This window comes from Petaurus breviceps, unplaced genomic scaffold (genome assembly GCF_028583685.1).
Source record: "Petaurus breviceps papuanus isolate PSGF00001 unplaced genomic scaffold, PetGlider_PUasm1.0 38, whole genome shotgun sequence".
NCBI lineage: Eukaryota > Metazoa > Chordata > Mammalia > Diprotodontia > Petauridae > Petaurus > Petaurus breviceps.
In genome coordinates, this window is record NW_027186304.1 from 37,183,056 (window position 1) to 37,204,328 (window position 21,273).

At 35.4% G+C, this 21,273-nt stretch overlaps 1 protein-coding gene and 1 pseudogene across 7 annotated transcripts in view; both read left to right on the forward strand.

The window, feature by feature from the left end:
• The window catches only part of RBBP8 (RB binding protein 8, endonuclease), a 120,564-nt gene extending 99,367 nt beyond the window's left edge, over positions 1–21,197 (forward strand). For all 7 annotated transcript variants that reach the window (XM_069099772.1, XM_069099771.1, XM_069099769.1 and 4 more), the window contains 5 exons: positions 5,604–5,768; positions 7,786–7,855; positions 13,053–13,149; positions 18,246–18,387; positions 20,783–21,197. In XM_069099772.1, the coding sequence (XP_068955873.1) occupies positions 5,604–5,768; positions 7,786–7,855; positions 13,053–13,149; positions 18,246–18,387; positions 20,783–20,880 (572 nt within the window). In that variant the 3' untranslated portion in view covers positions 20,881–21,197. The remainder of the gene's footprint in view (positions 1–5,603; positions 5,769–7,785; positions 7,856–13,052; positions 13,150–18,245; positions 18,388–20,782) is intronic.
• On the forward strand, positions 7,867–13,035 carry LOC138170445 (p21-activated protein kinase-interacting protein 1 pseudogene; annotated as a pseudogene).
• Positions 21,198–21,273: the final 76 nt, after the last annotated feature.

A 21,273-nucleotide genomic window follows, 5' to 3' on the forward strand; every position in this document is an offset into this window, starting at 1 on the left:
GCCATGGTATAAAGAAAAAAAAACCTGGACAATATCTCTCAAGAAATTATCAAAGAATACAGCTCCAATATATTAGAACCAGAGGGCAAAATACTGATCACCTCCTGAAAGAGGTCCCAAAATGAAAACTCCCACGTACATCATAGCCAAATTCCAGAGCTCACAGATCAAGGAGAAAGTATTGGAAGCATCTGAAAAGAAACCATTGAAATATCGTGGAGTAACAGTCAAGATTACACAGGATTTGGCAGCTTCCAAATTAAAGAACTGGAAGGCTTGGGATGTGATATGCCAGAAGGCAAAGGAGTTAGGATTACAACTAAGAATCATGTACCTAGCAAAACTGAATTGAAACTTGAAAAATGGATATTTAATGAAATAGAGGACTTCCAAGTATTCCTGATTAAAAGACCAGAGCTGAATTAAATTTTTTACCTCCAAATACAAGACTTAAGGGAAATATAAAAAGATAAAAATGAAACAAGAGAAAACATAAGAAATTCAGTAAGGTTAAACAGTTTATATTTCTGTATGGCTAGATAATATTTGTAACTCTTAATTTTATTACTGTAAGAGCAGTTAGAAGAAGTATATATAGATAGAGAGTATGGCTATAAAGTGACTTTGATGGGATGATTGCCCCCAAGGGGGGGAAAAATAGTAAAGGTATAAGAAAGAAAATTGCACTGGAATAAGGAGGGGGGAAGATTGAATGGGAGTAAATTATTCCACAAAGAAGAGGCATGAAAGAGCTATTATAATGAAAGGGAAAATGGGGGGAGGAGGAGGCAAAGCTTAAACTTAACCTTACTCTCATCAAAATTGGCTCAGAGGGAATAACATACATACTCAATTGGATAAGGAAATATATCTTACCTTATGAGGAAGTAAAAAAGGACAGGGATAGTAGAAGGGGAAGGTGGAATAGAAGGGAGAGTAGATTGGGAAAAACTGATCAGAAATAAAAGATGTGAGGAGGGAAGAGGTGGGAGGGGGTGAGAGAGAAGGGAATAAACAAGGGGAAAATAACATGGAGGGAAAAACAGTTATTATAACTATAAATAAGAATGGGATGAACTCACTCATAAAATGGAAGTGGATAGCAGAATGGATTAAAAACCAGAATCCTACAGTGTGTTGTTTACAAGAAACAGTTGAAGCAGAGAGGGGCACAGGGTAAAGGGAAGGGACTAGAGCAGAATTTATTATGCTTCAGCTAAAGAATAAGAAAGCAGGGATAGTAATCATGATCTCAAACAAAGCAAAAGCAACAATAAACCCTAATTAAAAGAGATAAGGAAGGAAATTATATCTTGTTGAAAGGTACCATAGACAGTAAATTCATATCAATACTAAACTTATATTCACCAAATGGTGTAGCATCTAAATTTTTGAAGAAGTTGAATGGGTTACAAGAGGAAATAAATAAAACTGTACTAGTGGAGGACCTCAACTTTTCTCTCTCAGAACTAAATAAATGTAATCCCAAAATAAACAAGAAGTTAAGGAATAGAAAGGAATATACCTGTTTCTCAATAGTACATAGCACCTACACAAAAAATTAACCATGTATTAGGCCATAAAAACCTTGCAACCAAGCAGAAATAGTAAATTTGTCCTTTTCAGATCATAATGGAATAAAGATTAATTTCAATAATGGTCAATAGAAAGAGATTAAAAATTAATTGAAAAATAATCTAATCCTAAAAAATAAGTGGGTCAAAGAACAAATCATAGAAACAGTCAATGACTTCGTTAAAGAAAATGACAACAATGAGATAGCGTCTCACAATTTATGGGATACAGCCAAAGCAGTATTTAGGGGAAATTTATATTTCTTATTTGCTTACATCAGTAAAATAGAGAAAAAGCAGATAAATGAATTGGGCATGCAACTAAAAACCCTAGAAAAAGAACAAATTGAAAATCCTCAATTAAAGAACAAATTGGAAATCCTGAAAATCAAAAGAGAGATTAATAAAATTGAAAGTAAGGAAACCATTGAACTAATAAAACTAGAAGCTGGTTTTATGAAAAAAACTAATAAAATAGATAAACCATTGGTTAATTTGATATAAAAAAAAGAAAGAAGAAAACCAAATTACTAGTATCAAAAATAAAAGTGTTGAAATCACCACCAATGATGAGGAATTTAAAACAGTTGTTAGAAGCCATTTTGCTCAATTATTTGCCAATCTAAATTTGGCAATCTAAATGAAATGGATAGGGGTGGCTAGGTGGCACTGTGAATAGAGCACCCCCCCTGGAGTCAGAAGGACCTGAGTTCAAATGTGGCCTCAGACACTTGACACACTAGCTGTGTGACCTTGGGCAAGTCATTTAACCCCAATTGCCCTGCCTTACCCCCTTCAAAAAGCAAATAAATTAATATCTGCAAAAATATAAATTACCCAGATGAACAGAAGAAGAAAATAAAATACTTAAACAAGACATCAGTGAACTTCCTATGAAAAATCCCCAGGATCTAGATGGATTCATAAGCAAATTATGCCAAACATTTAAAGTACAACTAATCCCAATACTATATAAACTATTTAGAAAAAGAGGTAAAGGAAGAGTCCTACCAAATTCCTTTTATGACACAAATAGGGTGCTGATACCTAAACCAGCAAGAGTCCAAACAGAGAAAGAATATTATAGACCAAAGTCCCTAATGAATGTTGCTGCAAAAATTTTAAATAAAATTCTAGCAGAGAGACTACAGCAGTATATTACTAGGATCATACACTATGACCAGGTGGGATTTATACCAGGAATGCTGGACTGGCTCAGTATTCAGAAACCTATCAGCATAATTGACCATATCAGTAACAAAACCAACAGAAATCATGATTATCTCAATATATGGAGGAAAAGCCTTTGACAAAATACAGCATCCATTCCTATTTAAAAACACTACAGAGCATAGGAATAAAGGAACCTTACCTTTAAATGATAAGTAACATTTATCTAAAACCATCAACAAACATTTTCTGTAATGGGGATAAGCTAGAAGCCTTCCCAGTACAATTGGGTGAAGCAAGGATGCTCATTATCACTTCTGTCATTTAATATTGTACTAGAAATGTTAGCTATAGCAATAAGAGAAGAAAAAAAAATTAAAGGAATTAGAATAGGCAATGAGGAACCAAAACTGTCATTCTTTGCAGATGATATGATGGTATACTTAGAGAATCAAAAGAAAAAAGAATGCTTGGAATAATTAACAACTGTAGCAAAGTTGCAGGATATAAAATAAACCCATATAAATCTTCAGTATTTCTATGTATTACCAACAAAGCCCAGCAGCAAGAGATAGAGAAGTTCCATTTAAAATAACTGTAGACAATATAATATTTGGGGGTCTACCTGCCAAGAGAAACCCAGGAACTATATGAACACAACTATAAAACACTTTTCACACAAAGTCAGATCTAAACAATTTGAAAAATATCAATAGACTGAGCCAATATAATAATAAATAATAAAAATGACAGTTCTACCTAAATTAATCTGTTTATTCAGTGCCATACCAAACTATCAAAAAATTATTTTGTAGACCTAGGAAAAATAATAACATTCATCTGGGAAGAACAAAAGCTTAAGGATATCAAGGGAAGCAATGAAAAAAATGCAAAGGAATGTGGTCTTGCCATACCAGATCTCAAACTATGTTATAAAGCAGTAATCAAAGTGATCTAGTACTGGCCAAGAAATAGAGTGGTAGATCAGTGAAATAGATTAGGTACAAATTACATTGTAATAAAGGACTATCGTAACCTAGTATATAATATAACTTCAAAAGATTCAAGCTTTTGTAATAAAAACCCATTATTTGACAAAAACTTAAGGGAAAACTGGAAAACAGTGTAGCAGAAAGTAGGTGTAGTCCAACATCTCATACTGTATACCAAGATAAAGTCAAAAGGGGTACATCATTTACACATACAGGGTGACACCATAAATAAAGAGTATGGAGTAGTTTATATGTCAGATTTATGGATAAGGGAAGAATATGGGGCCAAAGAAGATATAGAGAGCATTACAGAATGTAAAATAGATCATTTTGATTATATAAAATTTTAAAGTTTTTGCACAAACAAAACCAGTGCAACCAAACCAAAATGATAACGAAAGCAGAAAACTTGGGCGGGGGGGAGATTTACAACAAGTATCTCTGATAAAGACCTCATTTCCCAAACATTCAGAGAACAGAGTAAAATTTATAAAAATAAAAATCATTGCCTGGTTGATAAATGGCCAAAGGATATGAACAGGCAGTTTTCAGATGAAGAAATCAAAGCTATCTATAGTCATATAAAAATGCTTTAAATTGCTATTGATTAGAGAAATGCAAATTAAAACTAAGGTACCACTTCATACCTATCAGGTTAGCTAGTATGACAAAAAAGGAAAATGTTGGGTATTGGAGGGGATGTGGGAAAACTGGGATACTGATGTACTATTGGTGGAGTTGTGAACTGATCACCCATCTGGACAGCAATTTGCAACTGCCCAAAGGGCTATAAAACTGTTCATACCCTTTGATCCAGCAATACTGTTGCTGGGTCTGTATCCCAGAGACGTCCAAAAAAGGGGGAAAGGACCTATTTGTACAAAAATATTTATAGTAGCCCTTTTTTGTGGTGGCTAAGAATTGGACATCTGAGGGATGTCCATCAATTGGGGAATGGCTAAACAAGCTGCAGTAAATGATTGTAATGGAACGTTATCATGTTATAAGAATTGTCAAGCAAGATTATTTCAGAAAAACCTGGAAAGACTTATATGAACGGATAGTGAAATGAACAGAACCAGGAGAACATCGTACACAGTAACAGCAACATTATTTGTTGAAGAACTATACACGAATACAGGAATGCAGTGATCCAAGACATTCCCAAAGGACTAATGATGATGTGTGCTATCCACCTTCAGAGAAAGGTGTGAATACAGACTGAAGCATGCTAGTTGTCACTTCCTTTCATTTTTTTCTCTTATTCAGGTCTTCTTGTACCACATGACCAATAGGGAAATGTTTTATATTTTTTAAAAAAAATCTTGACTGGGTCTTTGATCTCCTTTATTTAGAAGTTCCCTTCAAGGATATAGTGTTGTACATCTGGGCCTGCCCTTCCTATATGATTCTTAACCATGACCTTCCATTAGTTTGCCATAGAGGTTCCACCTAGCAGGCGGGAATCCTTTCTTTTTCTCTCATATGACATCACCAGAGTACCAGTGGAATACTTAGGCCCTCTTCCTGTCATCTCTTGCCCCTGATACACAACCAATCTTTTAGATAGTTCCTAGATTATTCCTTTTCATCATTTCTTTATTTGTTATATGTTATAGCCTGCTCACATCAACCAACCACGTTCCTAGTAATTTAGAGAGAAAAAAAAGTTAAAATATCAAAATTTTGTGACTATTTTTAAAATGAATTTACTTTTAGTATAGCTGAGACTTTATAGCCACATTGCAAAACTTCAATGTAAATATATGATGTCACTCCATGACATTCAGAGTTTGTGTTCCTTGACCCTTATCCTTATATATGTATGAATTGTTTATTGCCTAAAAACAACTTATCTTTTCCATAGAACAAGAAAGAAAAGTGAATGACAGCTTATCAGAATTGTTTGATCAGACAACACGTGAAGAATATGAATCATATTTGGCAGATAGCTCTCCACTGTGTGAGCCAGAAGAAAATCTCCCAGTGGAAGATGAAGAAGAATTATCTGTTGCTGCAAAGAAACTAAACAGTAAGTGTGCTGGTCCTTTGAAGTATAGCTTGTCATTTATTCAACTGTTTGTGAAAATTGAGTGGAACCTTCTTAATCAGGACTAGACCTGCTGGAAATTAATGTGCTAATTAAATGATCATGCTTATTAAAAGAGGCTTAAATTGAATGGAAAGAGTTCATTTAGCTGTTGGTTTCACTTTTCCCATTTGAATGTATTTTTAAAATAAATTAATTAAAATTTCATGTTGAAACTAAATTAACAGTTATAGAATAGGAAGAGGAATGGGGAGAGATTTAGAAAAAAATAAATATTGTAGACCTGTCTTCTCCCATTTCAGATACCCTTATTACTTAAAGCATTTAAGGCTACAGGTAGACTTAGAATCTCTTTCAGGTCACATTTATATAGGTGGGATAGGCATTAAAGGGGGACTCTTATACTTAAATGAAATTATAACTGGTAGTCTGAATTGGAATTTTCTAAGGCAGTAGAACTACAATCTAATATGGGATCAAACCAAGGTGAATCTTTTACAGCTATTTAGACAAGACCTTTGTTAAACTATTTTGCCAAGAAGAACAATCAGAAAGTAGTGTGGGTACTAATAGGATCATTTTTTTTTTTTAAGAAAAGGTTCTTTCATAAGTCGGAGTTAATTACTGGTTTCTTTTGTAAAAGAATTTTCTCTCCCAAATCAGGCAAGCATGGTCACTGAGATACACACTAGCCCTTCTGTGAGTGAGAAGGCACTCATAGTAGGATAAAACTCAGACCTCACTTAACATGAATTTTCTGAATAATTGATTGAGAACATACTTAAGCCCCAGTAACATATTTTGAAGACTGAAAGTAATATCTTAAAATTTAATTTTCTACAAGAAGCTAATGAATCAACAGGAGGCATCTAATAAGTTCGAGGCTTCAGCCCAGTAATTTTCACAGGGATTAGGACTGGCCTGATGATTTCATTGGTATAAGAAGAAATTTTCTCCACCATTCCAGTGGATAAAATTTCTTCTCTATACCCCTGACACTTATTGTCTTATAGAGTTACCTGCCTTGGTGTCAAAAGAAATAAGAAATGGGGGCAATTAAACTATACAGAAGGATTCCTAGGGACCCCATATTAACATAGAAAAACCGCATATTAATATTATCTGTGCTTCATTGTATTTTATTTATTTTGTTAAGTATTTCCCAACTTTCCACTGGTTTGGGGTACCAGGCATAAACTATGTGTTTGCTGTCTCTGGCCTCGGGCATTGAGAAGCGAAATGACTTGTCCAGAGTCATAGCCAGCACATGTGGCAGAGGCAGAGTTTAGAGCCAGGTCAGCCTTGCTTCAAGGCTGGCTCTCTATCTGCTGCTCCATACTGCTCCTCTCATCTTTTCATTGTAGTACAAAATAACCTGACCGTTATGTGTAACTTTTTTTAATAGGAAAAGCCATTCAGTGTTTCTAACTTGAGCTTTGATCTTTATTCTTTCAATTAATTTTTTCTGTGTGCCTGATGAAAGAGTTATTTTTTTCCCCTTTTAAGAGAAATATGTCAGTTCTAACATATCTTAAATGCTAGCTATAAAAACTAAATGGATTCAAGAGTGGGAAATAAACGAGAGTGTTTCTTCTTCCAAATAGGTAATATTAGAAAATGATGATACTTTAAATTTACAGAGTTTTTGTTAAGGTTCTAAACCTTTCACATATACTTTCTGATTTTAGCCTCATGAGAGTACTGAGATAGGTAGTACTAGTAGTACTAGACAAGTAGTATTAGTCCTGTTTTGCAGATGAAAAAGAAACCAAGGCATAGGAATTTGAATCCATTTGTACTTTGTACGAGTCCATGCCTCCTATTCAAGTGGAGAGATGGGAGGCAAAGTCTGGGTTCAAATCTGGGCTCAGCCATTTAAGCACCTTTATGAACTGGAGAAAGTCACTTAAAATATTTGCTCCCCAGCTATGAATTCTATTTATTTCTTCTAATTTTCACCATTAGTTTATGACATATGCATGGGTTGTTTTGTTTGCAGGTCATGAAGATATACCTGATAAAGTCAAACAAAAAGCATTTGTGGAGCCTTATTTTAAAGATGACGAAAGGTAATTCATCTTAATGGACATGGTTACCCATGTCGAGGATAATTGTAAGAATTGTAAAACTGTCTCTATTAGGAAGAAGGTGATTTTGAACTGCTAAAACGTTATCATAGAAAAAGAAAAGGTATGTCATCAGAAAATAGCCTAGTGATTTCATGGCTGCATTACGAAGAAAGAAGGTCAGGCAGAGGAAAGGAAGCAACTTTCTAGGAGAGAAGGCTTATTACTTATGGTGCCACACACCTCTCATTTGATTATATTTCAGATTGAAATACTGCTATTTGTAAGATTATCAAATTATATGAAAATTTGCCTGGTATTTTCTCCAGTAATTTAGTCTTTCTGGATTTTTAACTTCACTTTTTTAACCTTTAGTAACCTGATTGTGTGCTCTGATATCTCTATTCAACCTTTTGGTAAAAATTTAAAATTCTATTAGTCTGCACAGTTCACATAATCTATATATTGAATCATGCTTTCTGTCATTCAATTCATACACTATTTCTCTTAAGAGAAAAAGGACTCATGCATTGTTAAAATGAGCAGCTCTAAAATATAAAATACATGTGTGCTACTAAAAATAACTTTGGCATCTGTATTATTGGCAAATTTTTCAGTAAGCAAAGAATTTCAGTCCACTGTGTTCTGTAATTTCAGGAATTTAAAAGGGTTATGGCTGCTGTGGAATACAGGTGCTAGAGGTGGGGCTGAGGGAGGCAGGTATTGCTACTCCCTCTATACTTGAATATGCCAGCAAATCCCAGTTGTAGGGTAGGAGGGGCTGGGGAAGCAGGAGGAAAACAGCAGCCACCAGCTTGAAAACCTTCCAGGGTTAAAGTTTCTGTTCGCTCATTAAGGATGTCTTTCAAATAACCTTCCAGTGGAGCCCAGGTTACTTTCTGTAAGGCATCACTGTGTGTTCCTTTTTTTCTTTTTCTTTTTTGCTTTTTGGTGGGCGATTGGGGTTAAGTGACTTGCCCAAGATCACAGGGCTAGTTTTTGTGTTCAGTGTCTGAGGCCACATTTGAACTCAGGTCCTCCTGACTACAGGCCGGTGCTCTATTCACTGTGCCACCTAGCCGCCCCCACTGTGTTCCTTGAAAGAAATAAGAGTAAGAATAACTGACAGTATAGTTCTTTGAGTTTGCAAAAAATTTAACATATTTTTGGACTGTACAATAACCCTTTGAGGCAGGCAGGTACTATAGGCATTATTATCCTTATTTTATAGATAAATGAATTAAGACTCAGAGTTCAAGGAACTTGCCTGTAGTCACAACTACTGGGGTCAGAAACAGGATTTGAACACAAATCTTCCTAATTCCAGCAATGTATATACTAAGATCTATCTGTGATAGCTGTATTCCTTAATCTCCATTCCTTGTTCTTAAACTCTCTCAAGTATCAAGGATCTGGGACATGGAAAGAAAAATTACAGAAAGGTCCTATGATGAAATAACAATTAGAAAGTAATTTTGAGGCGTGGCAGAATGGAGCTAGTGTGTGGCTTCTATGAGCAGGTTCTTTTCGGATTCACGGTGAACAGGGAGCCCGACCCGAGCAGCCAGAGCAAGAAATGGACCCCTGTGGCTGACTTCACCCACCATAGCCATGCTGCCTCCTTGTCAGCAGTGGCTGTAAATAACCATTTTGTGTTCACTGGAAGCAAAGATGAAACAGTTCACATCTGTGACATGAAAAAAAGGTAGAACATGGAGCATTGCTGCATCATAATGGCACAATAAATTGCCTGAAATTCTTTGGTAATGGGCATTTAATTAGTGGAGGAGAAGATGGACTAATTTGTGTTTGAGATGCAAAAAAGATGGGACTGCTTAAAGTCTATTAAAGCACATAAGGGACATGTGACTTCTTTCTGTTCATCCATCTGGCAAATTAGTACTATCAGTGGGAACAGACAAGACATTACGAACATGGAACCTTATTGAAAGAAGATCAGCGTCCGTAAAAAATATAAAACAAAATGGTCCCCTAGTGGAGAGAAGTATATAGTTGTCACAGTAAACAAGATTAGACATCTACCAGATTGAAACTGCATGCATTACCGGTACCATCACCACTGGAAAGAGAATTTCTTCTGTTACATTTATTTCAGATTCCATACTTGCTGTGGCTGGAGGTGAAGAAATTGTAAGGTTGTTTAACTGTGATCCACTAGAATGGCTCTGATTTTAAAGCTCATGAAAACAGAGTAAAAGACATTTGCAGCTTTGAAGTCCCAGAGCATCATGTTATTGTTACAGCATCGAGTGATGGCTTCATTAGAATGTGGAGGCCTAATCCAAATAAGAAGACTCTCCTGTCTTTACTATGTGAAGTAAACACTAAAGCCAGACCCACCTGACTCACCTGCCTTAAAGTTTGGCTAGACAGAGTTACAGATGCCCAAGATCAGCTTCCTACAGCTGTGGCCCATTCTTCTGTAAACAAAGAAGAACAAGAGTTCAAAACTAGCCCAATCTAATGTTTCAGCAGGAAAATAGCAACAGTCCAAGAAATTTGGTTGGACTAAGGTAATAAAACAAAAGCAGAAAATGTAGTGTCAGTCAAGAAAAGAAAATTGGAAGGTATCCTAGAAAAGAAGAAAAAAAAAAGTACAAATCACTGAATAAATCTTTGAAAATTCAAAAAAGAAAAGAAGAATTTTGAGAGTAAAGTTCTTGCTTAACACATGTATATTAACCTAATTGTGGAATTAGGTATCAGTACCTTATTTTTTATGAAATAGAGAATATATTTGAGTTGTGTGATAATTGAGTATAAATCAAATGATGTTTTTATTGTAATTGGGAATTCACATTTTTTCTTATCTTTTAGAGGTTTTTTCCCCTAAATTATTAATTTATTTTTAGTTTACAATATTCAGTTCCACAAGCTTTTGAGTTCCAAATTTTCTCTCCCTTCCTCCTCTTTCCCCTCTCCAAGAGGGCATGCAATCTGATATGGGCTCCTACATATATATTCACATTAAACATATTTTCACATTAGCCACATTGCAAAGAATTATAACCAATGGAGAACCACGAGAAAGAAGAAACAAAACAAAAAAGAGAGCGAATAGTATGCTTCGATCTGCATTCAGACTCTGTAATTCTTTCTCTGGATGTGTATAGCATTTTCCATCATGAGCCTTTTGGAGCACCTTGCATTGCTAAGAAGAACCAAGTCTGTCAAAGTTAGTCATTGCACAATGTGACTGTAACTAGGGTGTTCTTGTGGTTCTGTTCCCCTTACTCAGCATCAGTTCATATAAGTCTTTCCAGGTTTTTCTGAAATCCTGTTCATCATCCCTTATAGCACAATAGTACTCTATTACATTCATATACTACAACTTGTTTAGCCTTTCCCCCAACTGGTAGGCATCCATTCATGAAATTTCCAATTCTTTGCTACCACAAAAAGAGCTGCTATAAATATTTTTGTACATGTGGGTCCTTTTCCCATTTGTATGATCTCTTTGGGATACAGCCCTAGAGGTGGTACTACTGGGTCAAAGGGTCTGAACATTTTTATAGCCCTTTGGGCATAGTTCCAAATTGCTCTTCACAATAGTTGGATCAGTTCACAACTCCACCAACAATGCATTAGTGTTCCAGTTTTCTCACATCTTCTTCAGCGTTTATAATTTTCCTGTTTTGTCACATTAGCCAGTCTAACAGGTGTGATGTGGTACCTAAGAATTGTTTTGATTTGCATTTCTCTAATCAATAGTGATTTAGAGCATTTTTTTCATATGACTATAGATATCTCTTGAATTTCTTCCTCTGAAACCTGCCTGTTCTTATCCTTTGACCATTCATCAATTGGGGAATGACTTGTTCTCTATATATTTTAGAAATGAGGCCTTTACCAGAGACACTGATTGTAAAAATTCTTTCCCAGTTTTCTGCTTCCCTCCTAATCTTGGTTGCATTGACTTTGTTTGTGCAAAACCCTTTCAATTTAATGTAATAAAAATTATCCATTTTGCATTTCATAATGTTCTCTATCTCTTGTTTGGTCATAAATTCTTCTGTTCTCCATAAATCTGACAGGTAAATTATTCCTTGCTCTCCCAGTTTGCTTTTAGTATCAGCCTTTATATTTAAATTGTGTACCATTTTTACTTTATTTGGGCATACAGTATAAGACAATGGTCTGTGCCCAGTTTTTGTCAAATAGTACGCTCTTATCCCAGAAGCTGGAATCTTTGGATTTATTCAACAGTACATTACTATAATCATTGACTACTGTGTCTTGTGTACCTATAATCTATTCCACTGATCCACCACACTGTTTCTTAGCCAGTACCAAGTAATTTTGTTGATTGCTACTTTATAATACAATTTAAGATCTGGTATGGCTAGGCCACCTTCCCTAGCATTTCTTTTCAGAATTTGCTTCTTAAAGCAAATAATTCTTTTGTAATGTGAAGCCTCTCTGTCATTCATCTTTTGATTTTCATATATTGGTTTCTTTAAGCAGGATACAGTTGTACCAGTTATGCATGATTTGTGTTTATGAATTGCTTTTATTCCTCCAGAATACTCCATTACTTGCTTCTTGTTTTGTGTATACTTCGGTGACTTTTATCCTTTAGTAGTACTCCCCAAAGTGGAACATCTTTTTGCAGGAGAAGATATAAGAGAAGTCTTTTGATATTTGAATTGAGTTATCTTAAAGAATTTAGAAGAAGGTGGCATTTCGGAAATCTTCAGTAAAAAAGGCATAAAGATAAGCCTTAAATTTGTATGTTTTATATGGATACATTGCTTTAGGCACAGCAGTCTCTTCTTTGGCCATAATAGAAACTTAATCCCAGGTTTTTTTATTCCTTTTTTAATAGTGAATGATTTTTCACCTTATGTCCCAATTATTTCCTTCACTCAGAGGGATAAATAGGAAAGGACAGCATCAGTATTGTCCTTTTTCATTATAGTAATATAATACCTGGAAGGAGAAATGAATTATTCCTTTCAAGCAAAATGAGCAAATAAAATTTGCTAGGATTGTCTTTACTTTGTTATTCTCATTCATCAGAGGTTTTCTGAACTAATCAGATAATATATGTAAAACATTTTGCAAACCATAGAGTGCTAAAAAAAGTCCATTATTATTTATTTTGATGCTTCCCCAAACTAAGGAGTTTGTAATGAGTATTGTGATTGTTAAGCTGTCTGTTGCTTTTTTTTTCTTTCAGAAAGATCACATTGCAAAATTTCCCTCACATTGAGGTGGTACGGAAAAAGGAAGAGAGGAGAAAATTGCTTGGACACACATGTAAAGAATGTGAAATTGTAAGTAATTCTTTAACATTTCTGGTCACTGCTCTTTTTTTTAAATACCTTTGTTCATCTCCACTGTCCGTCCCTCCCCCCCGCCCCCCCCCCCCCAAAAAAAAAAGTATTGATCCTAGTCATATTTATGCCAGGAAGAGTTCTAGCCAGGCCTAAGAATTGTGGAAGCCACTAAATAGTGAAGAAAGAAAAGATAAAGTACTTGAGACAGTATGCTGCAGTGACAAGGGGTGGAAGCCCAGTCTCTAAGTCTCACCTATAGTGAATCTGAAAACGAAATCTTTATTTCTCTTTACTAGAAATAAGAAATATATACTCATTTTTACTTCAGTGGCTCCTTACTATTTTGGAAAAAGTTTGATGATGACTTTCTCTTTATCATCTTTTTCCCTTAGAGCTAAAAGGAACTTCAGAAATAAGTTTCACTCCCTCAATTTTTAGTGGAATTTAAAAATATAAATTATTTTACAATCAAAAAATATTGATTTTCTCTTCCTCCAACCTTCTCCCAAATTGAAAAGTTTTACAGATGAGAAAACTAAGTCCCAGAGTTTAAGTAATTTATCCAGAGACATGTAGCTAGTAAATATCTGAGGCAGGATTTAAACCCAGGTCTTCCTGAAATGTATATTTAAGTATATTTAAGAGTCTTGATAGGGAATTTTATCTTAAGAATAATTACTTTCATCAAAAAAGTAACACATTTATTTATCCTGTCTCACAGAAGAACAGTGCCCTGTGGTCAAAAGACTCCTAGAATCGTAGCCAGGAGAGAACTAACTAGTTGTATAATCACAAGCAGTTCTTTTTGTCACTTTGAACTTCAGTGTCCTCATTTCAAAATTGGGGTTAACAATACCTATTCATACTATGTTGATCCAATTAGAGAATTCAAATAATAATATATTTTGCAAACCTTAAGAGGGTATCATCTTATTATTATTATTATTATTATTATTATTATTATTCACTACAATAAACATTTATTAAGCCCCTGCTCTGTGCCCAGCAGTGAAGGAGAAAAAGATACCAAAGGCATAGAAAAAATTATTGAACATTTTTAATGCAAAAAAAAAAGTTGCCAAGGGACATTAAAAAATCAGCAGTATTACATGCCTTCTCTCCCATCTATACAAAATCCACATGCAAGTCATTTACACATGATTTGAGAACATCTTGATGAAGGTGAGTATGGAACAGGGTCCTGATTTGTTGAGCGGTTGCCATGCATTGCTTCATAAATCTGCTCTGCTTGTCAGATTGAATCTTTGTTTCCTCAGGCATTTCATCTTCTGCCCACAAGAGGAGGCAAGGAATATAATATCAGTTGTGCAAAGCCATGCAAAATATGCATGTTTCCATATTAGCCATGTTGCAAAAGAAAAAAACCCACCAGCAAGGAAAATAAAGTTTTAAAATGGATGCTTCAGTCTGCATTCAGAGTTCATGAGTTCTCTGGAGGTGGATAGGATAGCATTTTTCATCATGGGCCCTTTTTAATTGTCTTCAATCATTGTCTTGATCAGAGTAGCTATGGCTTTCACAGTTGATCATCATTATAGTATGATATAGTATGATCATACTATGTACAGTGTTCTCCTGATTCTGCTCTTTTCACTCTGCATGAATTTGTGTAAGTCTTGCTAGACTTTTCTGAAATCAGCCTGCTTGTCATTTCTTTTAGTACAGTAGTATTCCTTCAGTCATTTGCTACAATTTGTCCAGCCTTTCCCCAATTGCTGGACATCTTCTCAGTCTCCAGTTCTTTTCCACCCAGAAAAAGCTGTATAGCTGCTCATTTTGTGATGGCATAAAACTGGAAACTAAGGGGATTTCCAGTAATTGAGGGACTACCGAATAAGCTGTGGTCTATGAGCATGAAAGAGAACTATTTTACTATCAGAAAGGGAAATCAGTGCTTTCAAAAAGCCATGGAAAGACTTACACACTGATGTTTGTAAGTTGTTTTACTCTTAGAGTGAAGTGAGAACAATTTCTTCTATAAATTATACCAATATTGTAAAAAAAAAAAAACAATTTTGAGGATTGTCATAAATGGATAAAGAAATGAGAACTAGAGCAATTTATACAATAATAAAAAGTATTGCTATAGTTTATAAATAACTTTAAAAGCTGAAGAACTCTGATCATACAATGAATATTCATGATTCCAGAGGACTGATGATGAAACAAGGCAGCTGGTGATGCAGGGAAGAGTTCTGGCCCTGGAATCAGGAGAGACCTGAGTTAAAATTCAGCATCAGACACTTAGTAGCTGTGTGACCCTGAGCAAATCACTTTAACCTCTGTTGCCCTTGTTTTCCTCAACAATAAATTGGGTATAATAATAGCACCCACTCAAATTGGAACACTAATGCATTGCTGGTGGAGTTGTGAACTGATCCAGCCTTTCTGGAGAGCAATCTGGAATTATGCCCGAAGGGCTATAAATACTTTCATACCCTTTGATCCAGCAATACCACTCCTAGGGTTATATCCCAAAGAGATCATAGAAATGGGAGAAAGACCCATATGTACAAAAATGTTTATAGCAGCTCTTTTTGTTGTGGCAACGAATTGGAAATTAAGGGGGTGTCCATCAATTGGGGAATGGCTGAACAAGTTGTGGTATATGCATGTTATGGAATACTATTGTGCTGTAAGAAAAGAGGAGCAGAAGGTCTTCATATTTACCTGGAGAGGCTTATACAAACTGATGCTGAGTGAGAAGAGTAGAACCAGGAGAAATTTGTACACAATTACAGACACAACATATGTGTGATGACCAACTTTGATAGACTGGACTCTTCTCAAGAATGCAGTGATATAAGTCAATCCCAAAAGACTCATGATGGAGAGAAATATGTGCATCCAGAGAAAGAACTAGAAAGAACTAAGCTTATATCCAGGTGGAAGCAAAATACCTGATCTTTTTCCTTCTCTTATTTGGTTTTATGTCCTCTTTACCATTTTTCATTCCAGCTGGTACAATCCTGGCATATAGTTCGGCACCTTCATTGAAAGCCCATTTTGAGGGGTGGCCAGGTAGCACAGCGAGTAAGAGCACCGGCTCCAGTGTCAGACTAACCTGGAGATCGAATCCCGGGCTCAGACACTTAGCACCCACCCAGAAACACCTGGCCGTGTAACCTTGAGCAAGTTACTTAACCCCAATTGCTTAGGGGTGGCCAGGTGGCTCAGCGAGTAAGAGCACCGGCTCCAGTGTCGGGATGACCTGGATCAAATCCGAGCTCAGATACTTAGCACCACACCCAGAAATAACTGGCCGTGTAACCTTGAGCAAGTTACTTAACCCCGATTGCTTCAAAAAAAAAAAAAAGCCCATTTTGCATGCCATTTGTTTTTAGAAAATGTCATTATCAAAGGGTTTTCTTTATCTTCATTGTCCAGATGTTTTTTCCCCTCACAGCCTGTTTCTATACAATATTAAACAGTCATTATAAATATGACCTTATATCCAGTTCTTTATTTTCTTATGGCATGGGTCAGAACAAAGATTTAATGTAGACTTCTAGATTTCCCTGTTTTGAAACATTCATTATTCTTTAGAGGGATCTCAGTAGCATTCAGTACAGCTGATTGATCTCATAGACAAACTATACATAATTAGATTGTGTGGGAGTCAGGGTTCAATTTCTTTCCATCTTTCCATCTATAGTCTCTCTTCTTTCATCAACCCATAGTAGAGCATTTGGATATATGTCAAAAAGGTTTTTTAAATTCCACAACTTTAAAAAAAATTTGAAAAATTAAATTCCACAACTTTTGTAATAGCTAACATAACGACAGTCAATAAACATTTTTAAACATACTATGGGCCAGGCACATGCTGGAAATACAAAGAAAGACAGAAGACAGTTTCTGTCCACAAGAAGCTCACAATCTAATTTGTTCTGTCATATCCAACTCTTTGTGACCCCATTTGGGGGTTTTCTTGGCAGAGATACTGAAGTGGTTTGCCATTCATTTCCTTTTCAAGTTTGTTTTACAAATGAGGAAAGTGAGGCAAGTGGGGTTAAGTGATTTGACCAGGGTCACACAACTAGTAAGCATCTGAGGCCAGATTTGAACTCCGGAAGATGAGTCTTTCTGACTGCAGGCCTAGAGTTCAATCCTCTGTACTGCCAAGCTGCCCAACCATCTACTATGGGGAGACAGCATGCATACAGTTACGTGCCAACAAGATATATACAGGATAAATGGGAATATAATCAGATTAAGCTCCTCCCAGCTTAAAAAGATTTAATCTTTTCGTTCCCTTTGTTAAGATCATCTTCATTTCATCTTAATCCTAAAGAATATTTTTGAGCTGCTCTTCCTCACCTTCCCAAGCACTTAAAATCTGTAGAATTGACTAGGTAACTTTCTGGCAAACTTCAGGATCACACTTTCTCTGCAATGATATTGATGCTTTTCTCTCATTCCATTTGGTTTTTCCGTTTAGTTGCTGTCCCAGAATTTTTTTTCTTCTGAACATTGAGTAAAGTTGTTATGTATTAAAATCTCATCTATGCAAATTTTAAAAATATATACATGCCACAAATTCCTTTTGATTTTAAAAAGAGTACCATACTGAAAGTTAGGAGGCTTGTTTACTAGTCCTGCTTCTGAGTTTTACATGTGCAAAATGAGAGGTCTGAACTAAATGATTTCTAAGGCCCTTTCCACTATAATTTTTTTTTTGGTCATATGTATTCTTCAGACTACCAAAATAATTAAGATCTTTTGGTATGAATTTTTAGTATTTTACATATGGCTTTCATATATACACATATATGAGAAGTTCATTGTCTTTGCCATTTGTCAAAAATAAAAGTTCATTTGTCATTGAAAGCTATATAGCTTTTTGGGGAAAGGCATAGTAACTGTACACACTCAACCCTAAAACTGAAAAAATCTTAAAAATAACATCAAAGAACACAAATCACTGAGAATGTTGTACTAATGTTGATTTCCTATACCAAGGAATCACTTCAAATATTCTATTTATATACTTACACATACTATATTTGTCTTTGACATTGTAATACTCTCTTCAGGGGTGGGGGAAAAAGCTAGCTAATCTTTATTATTAGTATTATGCAGATATTCCAGAAGAAGAAAGAGAAAAGAAACTAGCCTCCTGTTCAAGACATCGTTTCCGCTATATTCCTCCTAACACACCTGAAAATTTCTGGGAAGTTGGGTTTCCTTCAACACAGACTTGTGTGGACAGAGGTGAGAATATATCATGATCACTTACTTCTATGCTTCAAAAATCTATGATTTCACCAATATAAATATATCCTTCTCTCTATTGTGGTTGTTCAGTGTGCCCAACTCTTTGTGACACCATTTGGGATTTTCTTTGCAAAGATGCTAGAGTGATTTGCCATTTTCTGCTCCAGCTCATTTTACAGATGAGAAAACTGAGGCAGAGTTAAGTGATTTACCCAGGGTCACATAGCTAGTAAATGTCTGAGTCTGGATTTGAACTCAGGAAGATGAGTCTTCCTCAATCCAGGGCTGGTGCTCTATCCACTACTCCCCTCAATGTTCTCCACTAAAATTCAGTTACAGCACTTCCATACATTAGTAGTTTCAGAAGTTTCTGTGGCCAGAAAAGAAAAAATCACCTTGTACCAATCTTTCAGTGGTTATTCTCTGAACATGATTAGACTCTTTCTAGAAGCCTTTTCAGCTTGGCCAAGATTGTCAACTTTTTGTCTACTAGCACAGCCTTGAAAAAGAGTCCCCTCCTACAACAGGAAGGAATTGGATATTAATGGAGGAAGAGAATATCTGCGAGTTACTATCATTTTATGGCTTTAGTGTAGTTAGCTAAAATTCAAATCAAGTGCAACTTTTCCAACATAATCTGCAGATTAACAGGGAATTTGTTCCAAATTCCTTAAGTAAAAGACGTTCTGCATTGGTATTCTATCCTTTATTATAATTTCATTATGGACAGCAGCATAAAATGTTTTGGATAAATTTAATTAAATATGTATGTATCCTAGACTTTAATCATATTTATGGAGAATTTTTTTTAAGTTTTTGTGCAGCAGGAAGTTTACTTTTTACATAAACAAGTGAATGTAGTATTTGAAATCTTTGATTCAAATCTTAGGCCTACCACTTGGTACCTGTGTTCCCTTTGATAAATCACTTAACTTCTGTGGGCTTCAGTTTTCTAACCTGTAAAATAAGGGCATTGGACTAGATGAACATTGATGACTGTTGCAGTTCTCTCTATGTATAGCTCTGCTTATAAGACCTTTATCCACAAAGCAGTAAAATAAAACTGTGCAAAGGTAATTTTTATTGTCAACTTGGCTTAATACACTGGTTAACAGACTTAAGATCTTGAAAATCTTCTCAATCCCATCATTAGTTTATGAAATGATTCTTTGTTTGAATTTGTAAAGTGGGGCCCTGGCATTCTTCTTTTCTGAAGAATTGGACACAACAGAACGACAGTAGAGAGAAGGATATATTTAAATTAGTGAAATCACACTATGAAAACTTGGAAGTACTTTCCATATGGTTTTTTGTTTGTTTGTTTTGCCTTTTTGGAGGGCATTTGGGGTAAGTAACTTGCCTAAGGTTACATGGCTAGTTTTTTTGTGTGGGTATTAAGTGTCTGAGGCCAGAACCAAACTCGAGTCCTCCTGACTCTGGGGCTGGAGCTTTTCCATATGTTTTAAGGACCATTATTAATCAGTAAGTGTTTATTACAGACAAAGATGCTAGGGATACAAGTACAAAAAAATGAAACAATCCCTACTCTCAAGGAGTTTACATGTAGAAGAAGGATTAAATTTATTTTTCTTGTCCCCCAGGTAAACAAGATAGAACCAGTAGGTGACTTGTGGAGAGGTGGTTGTAATGAAAAATTTCTTATCAATTAAAAGGAGTGCCCTCAGAGGAAAGGGTTGAGATTCCCATCACTGGAGGTTTTCAGACAGACGCTTAATGGATACTGTAGACAGGATTCATGTTTGATTAATTACTTGGACTATATGACCTCTCAAGTCTCTTCAAATTCTGAGATTCTGTGACTGTGATAATAAAGTCAGGCCAAGAATCTGGCCTAGCCCATGAACCAGAGTTTCCCAGCTACTGGCCTGGTATTTCATTGTTTTTTCGTTTGGGTGTTAATTGGCTCTTTTCTTCTTACTCATTGTTCGTAGGCAAATTCAAATGGTTTTAACAAGTGGAAAGTACTTTGTACCTCAGAACACTTCAGACATCTCAGTCTTGGCACATGGTCTTCAAGAGTTTCTATGGCTGAAAAAATTCATAACTCAGTCAACCTGGGGATATGTTTCTCTGAACTTAAACTGGTTCTCAGATAACAGACATATGTTGTCACTAGGCCCATTTTCAAAGCCTTTCCAGCTTGGTTGAAGACCTACCAGTTCTTTTTCGTAGAAAATCAAGGCCACCACCTCTACATCAAGATAATACACAATACAATATATTTCAGATGTCAGTGTTAAAGGAAATGTTTATGAATTAAATTGCTAAAGGAAACAAAATGCAAATGATGTAAGATTTTGTCAGTGTGTACCTTAACAATGAATTATTTTTTGAAAGTCTTTTATTTTTCTGTTGTTCTCTTTTTTCTAAGGGTACATTAAGGAAGATTTTGATCCTTGTCCACGTCCCAAAAGGCGGCAGCCTTACAATGCAATGTTTTCTCCAAAAAGCAAAGAACAGAAGACATAGATATTGAGGAAATTGCAAAAGGTGCCTGAACAAAAATTCCTCATTTATTTATAGTTAAAGTTGGAATGAAAACTGATTTCTTGCCCTCTCAAATCTGCTATAACCCGATTTATATACCATTTAAATACAATGTATCAGGAAATATTATTTAAAATAATTTTGAGTACATTTATTATGCATTTGCATTTTTTCTTGATTTTGCACCTTTGAAACAATGAGGTGCTTCTGTTTTGCACTGTGTAACTTAAAGGGGTGGATGTTATCCTTTGTTTTTTGTAATATCTAAATGTAATAAAAAAAAAATATGGTAGATTTCATTATTGATTTGCTATTTTCCAAAATAGTCTTCTTAAAGCTTTTGTTCAAGTTTTCAGCATGCAACCCTATTTTCAG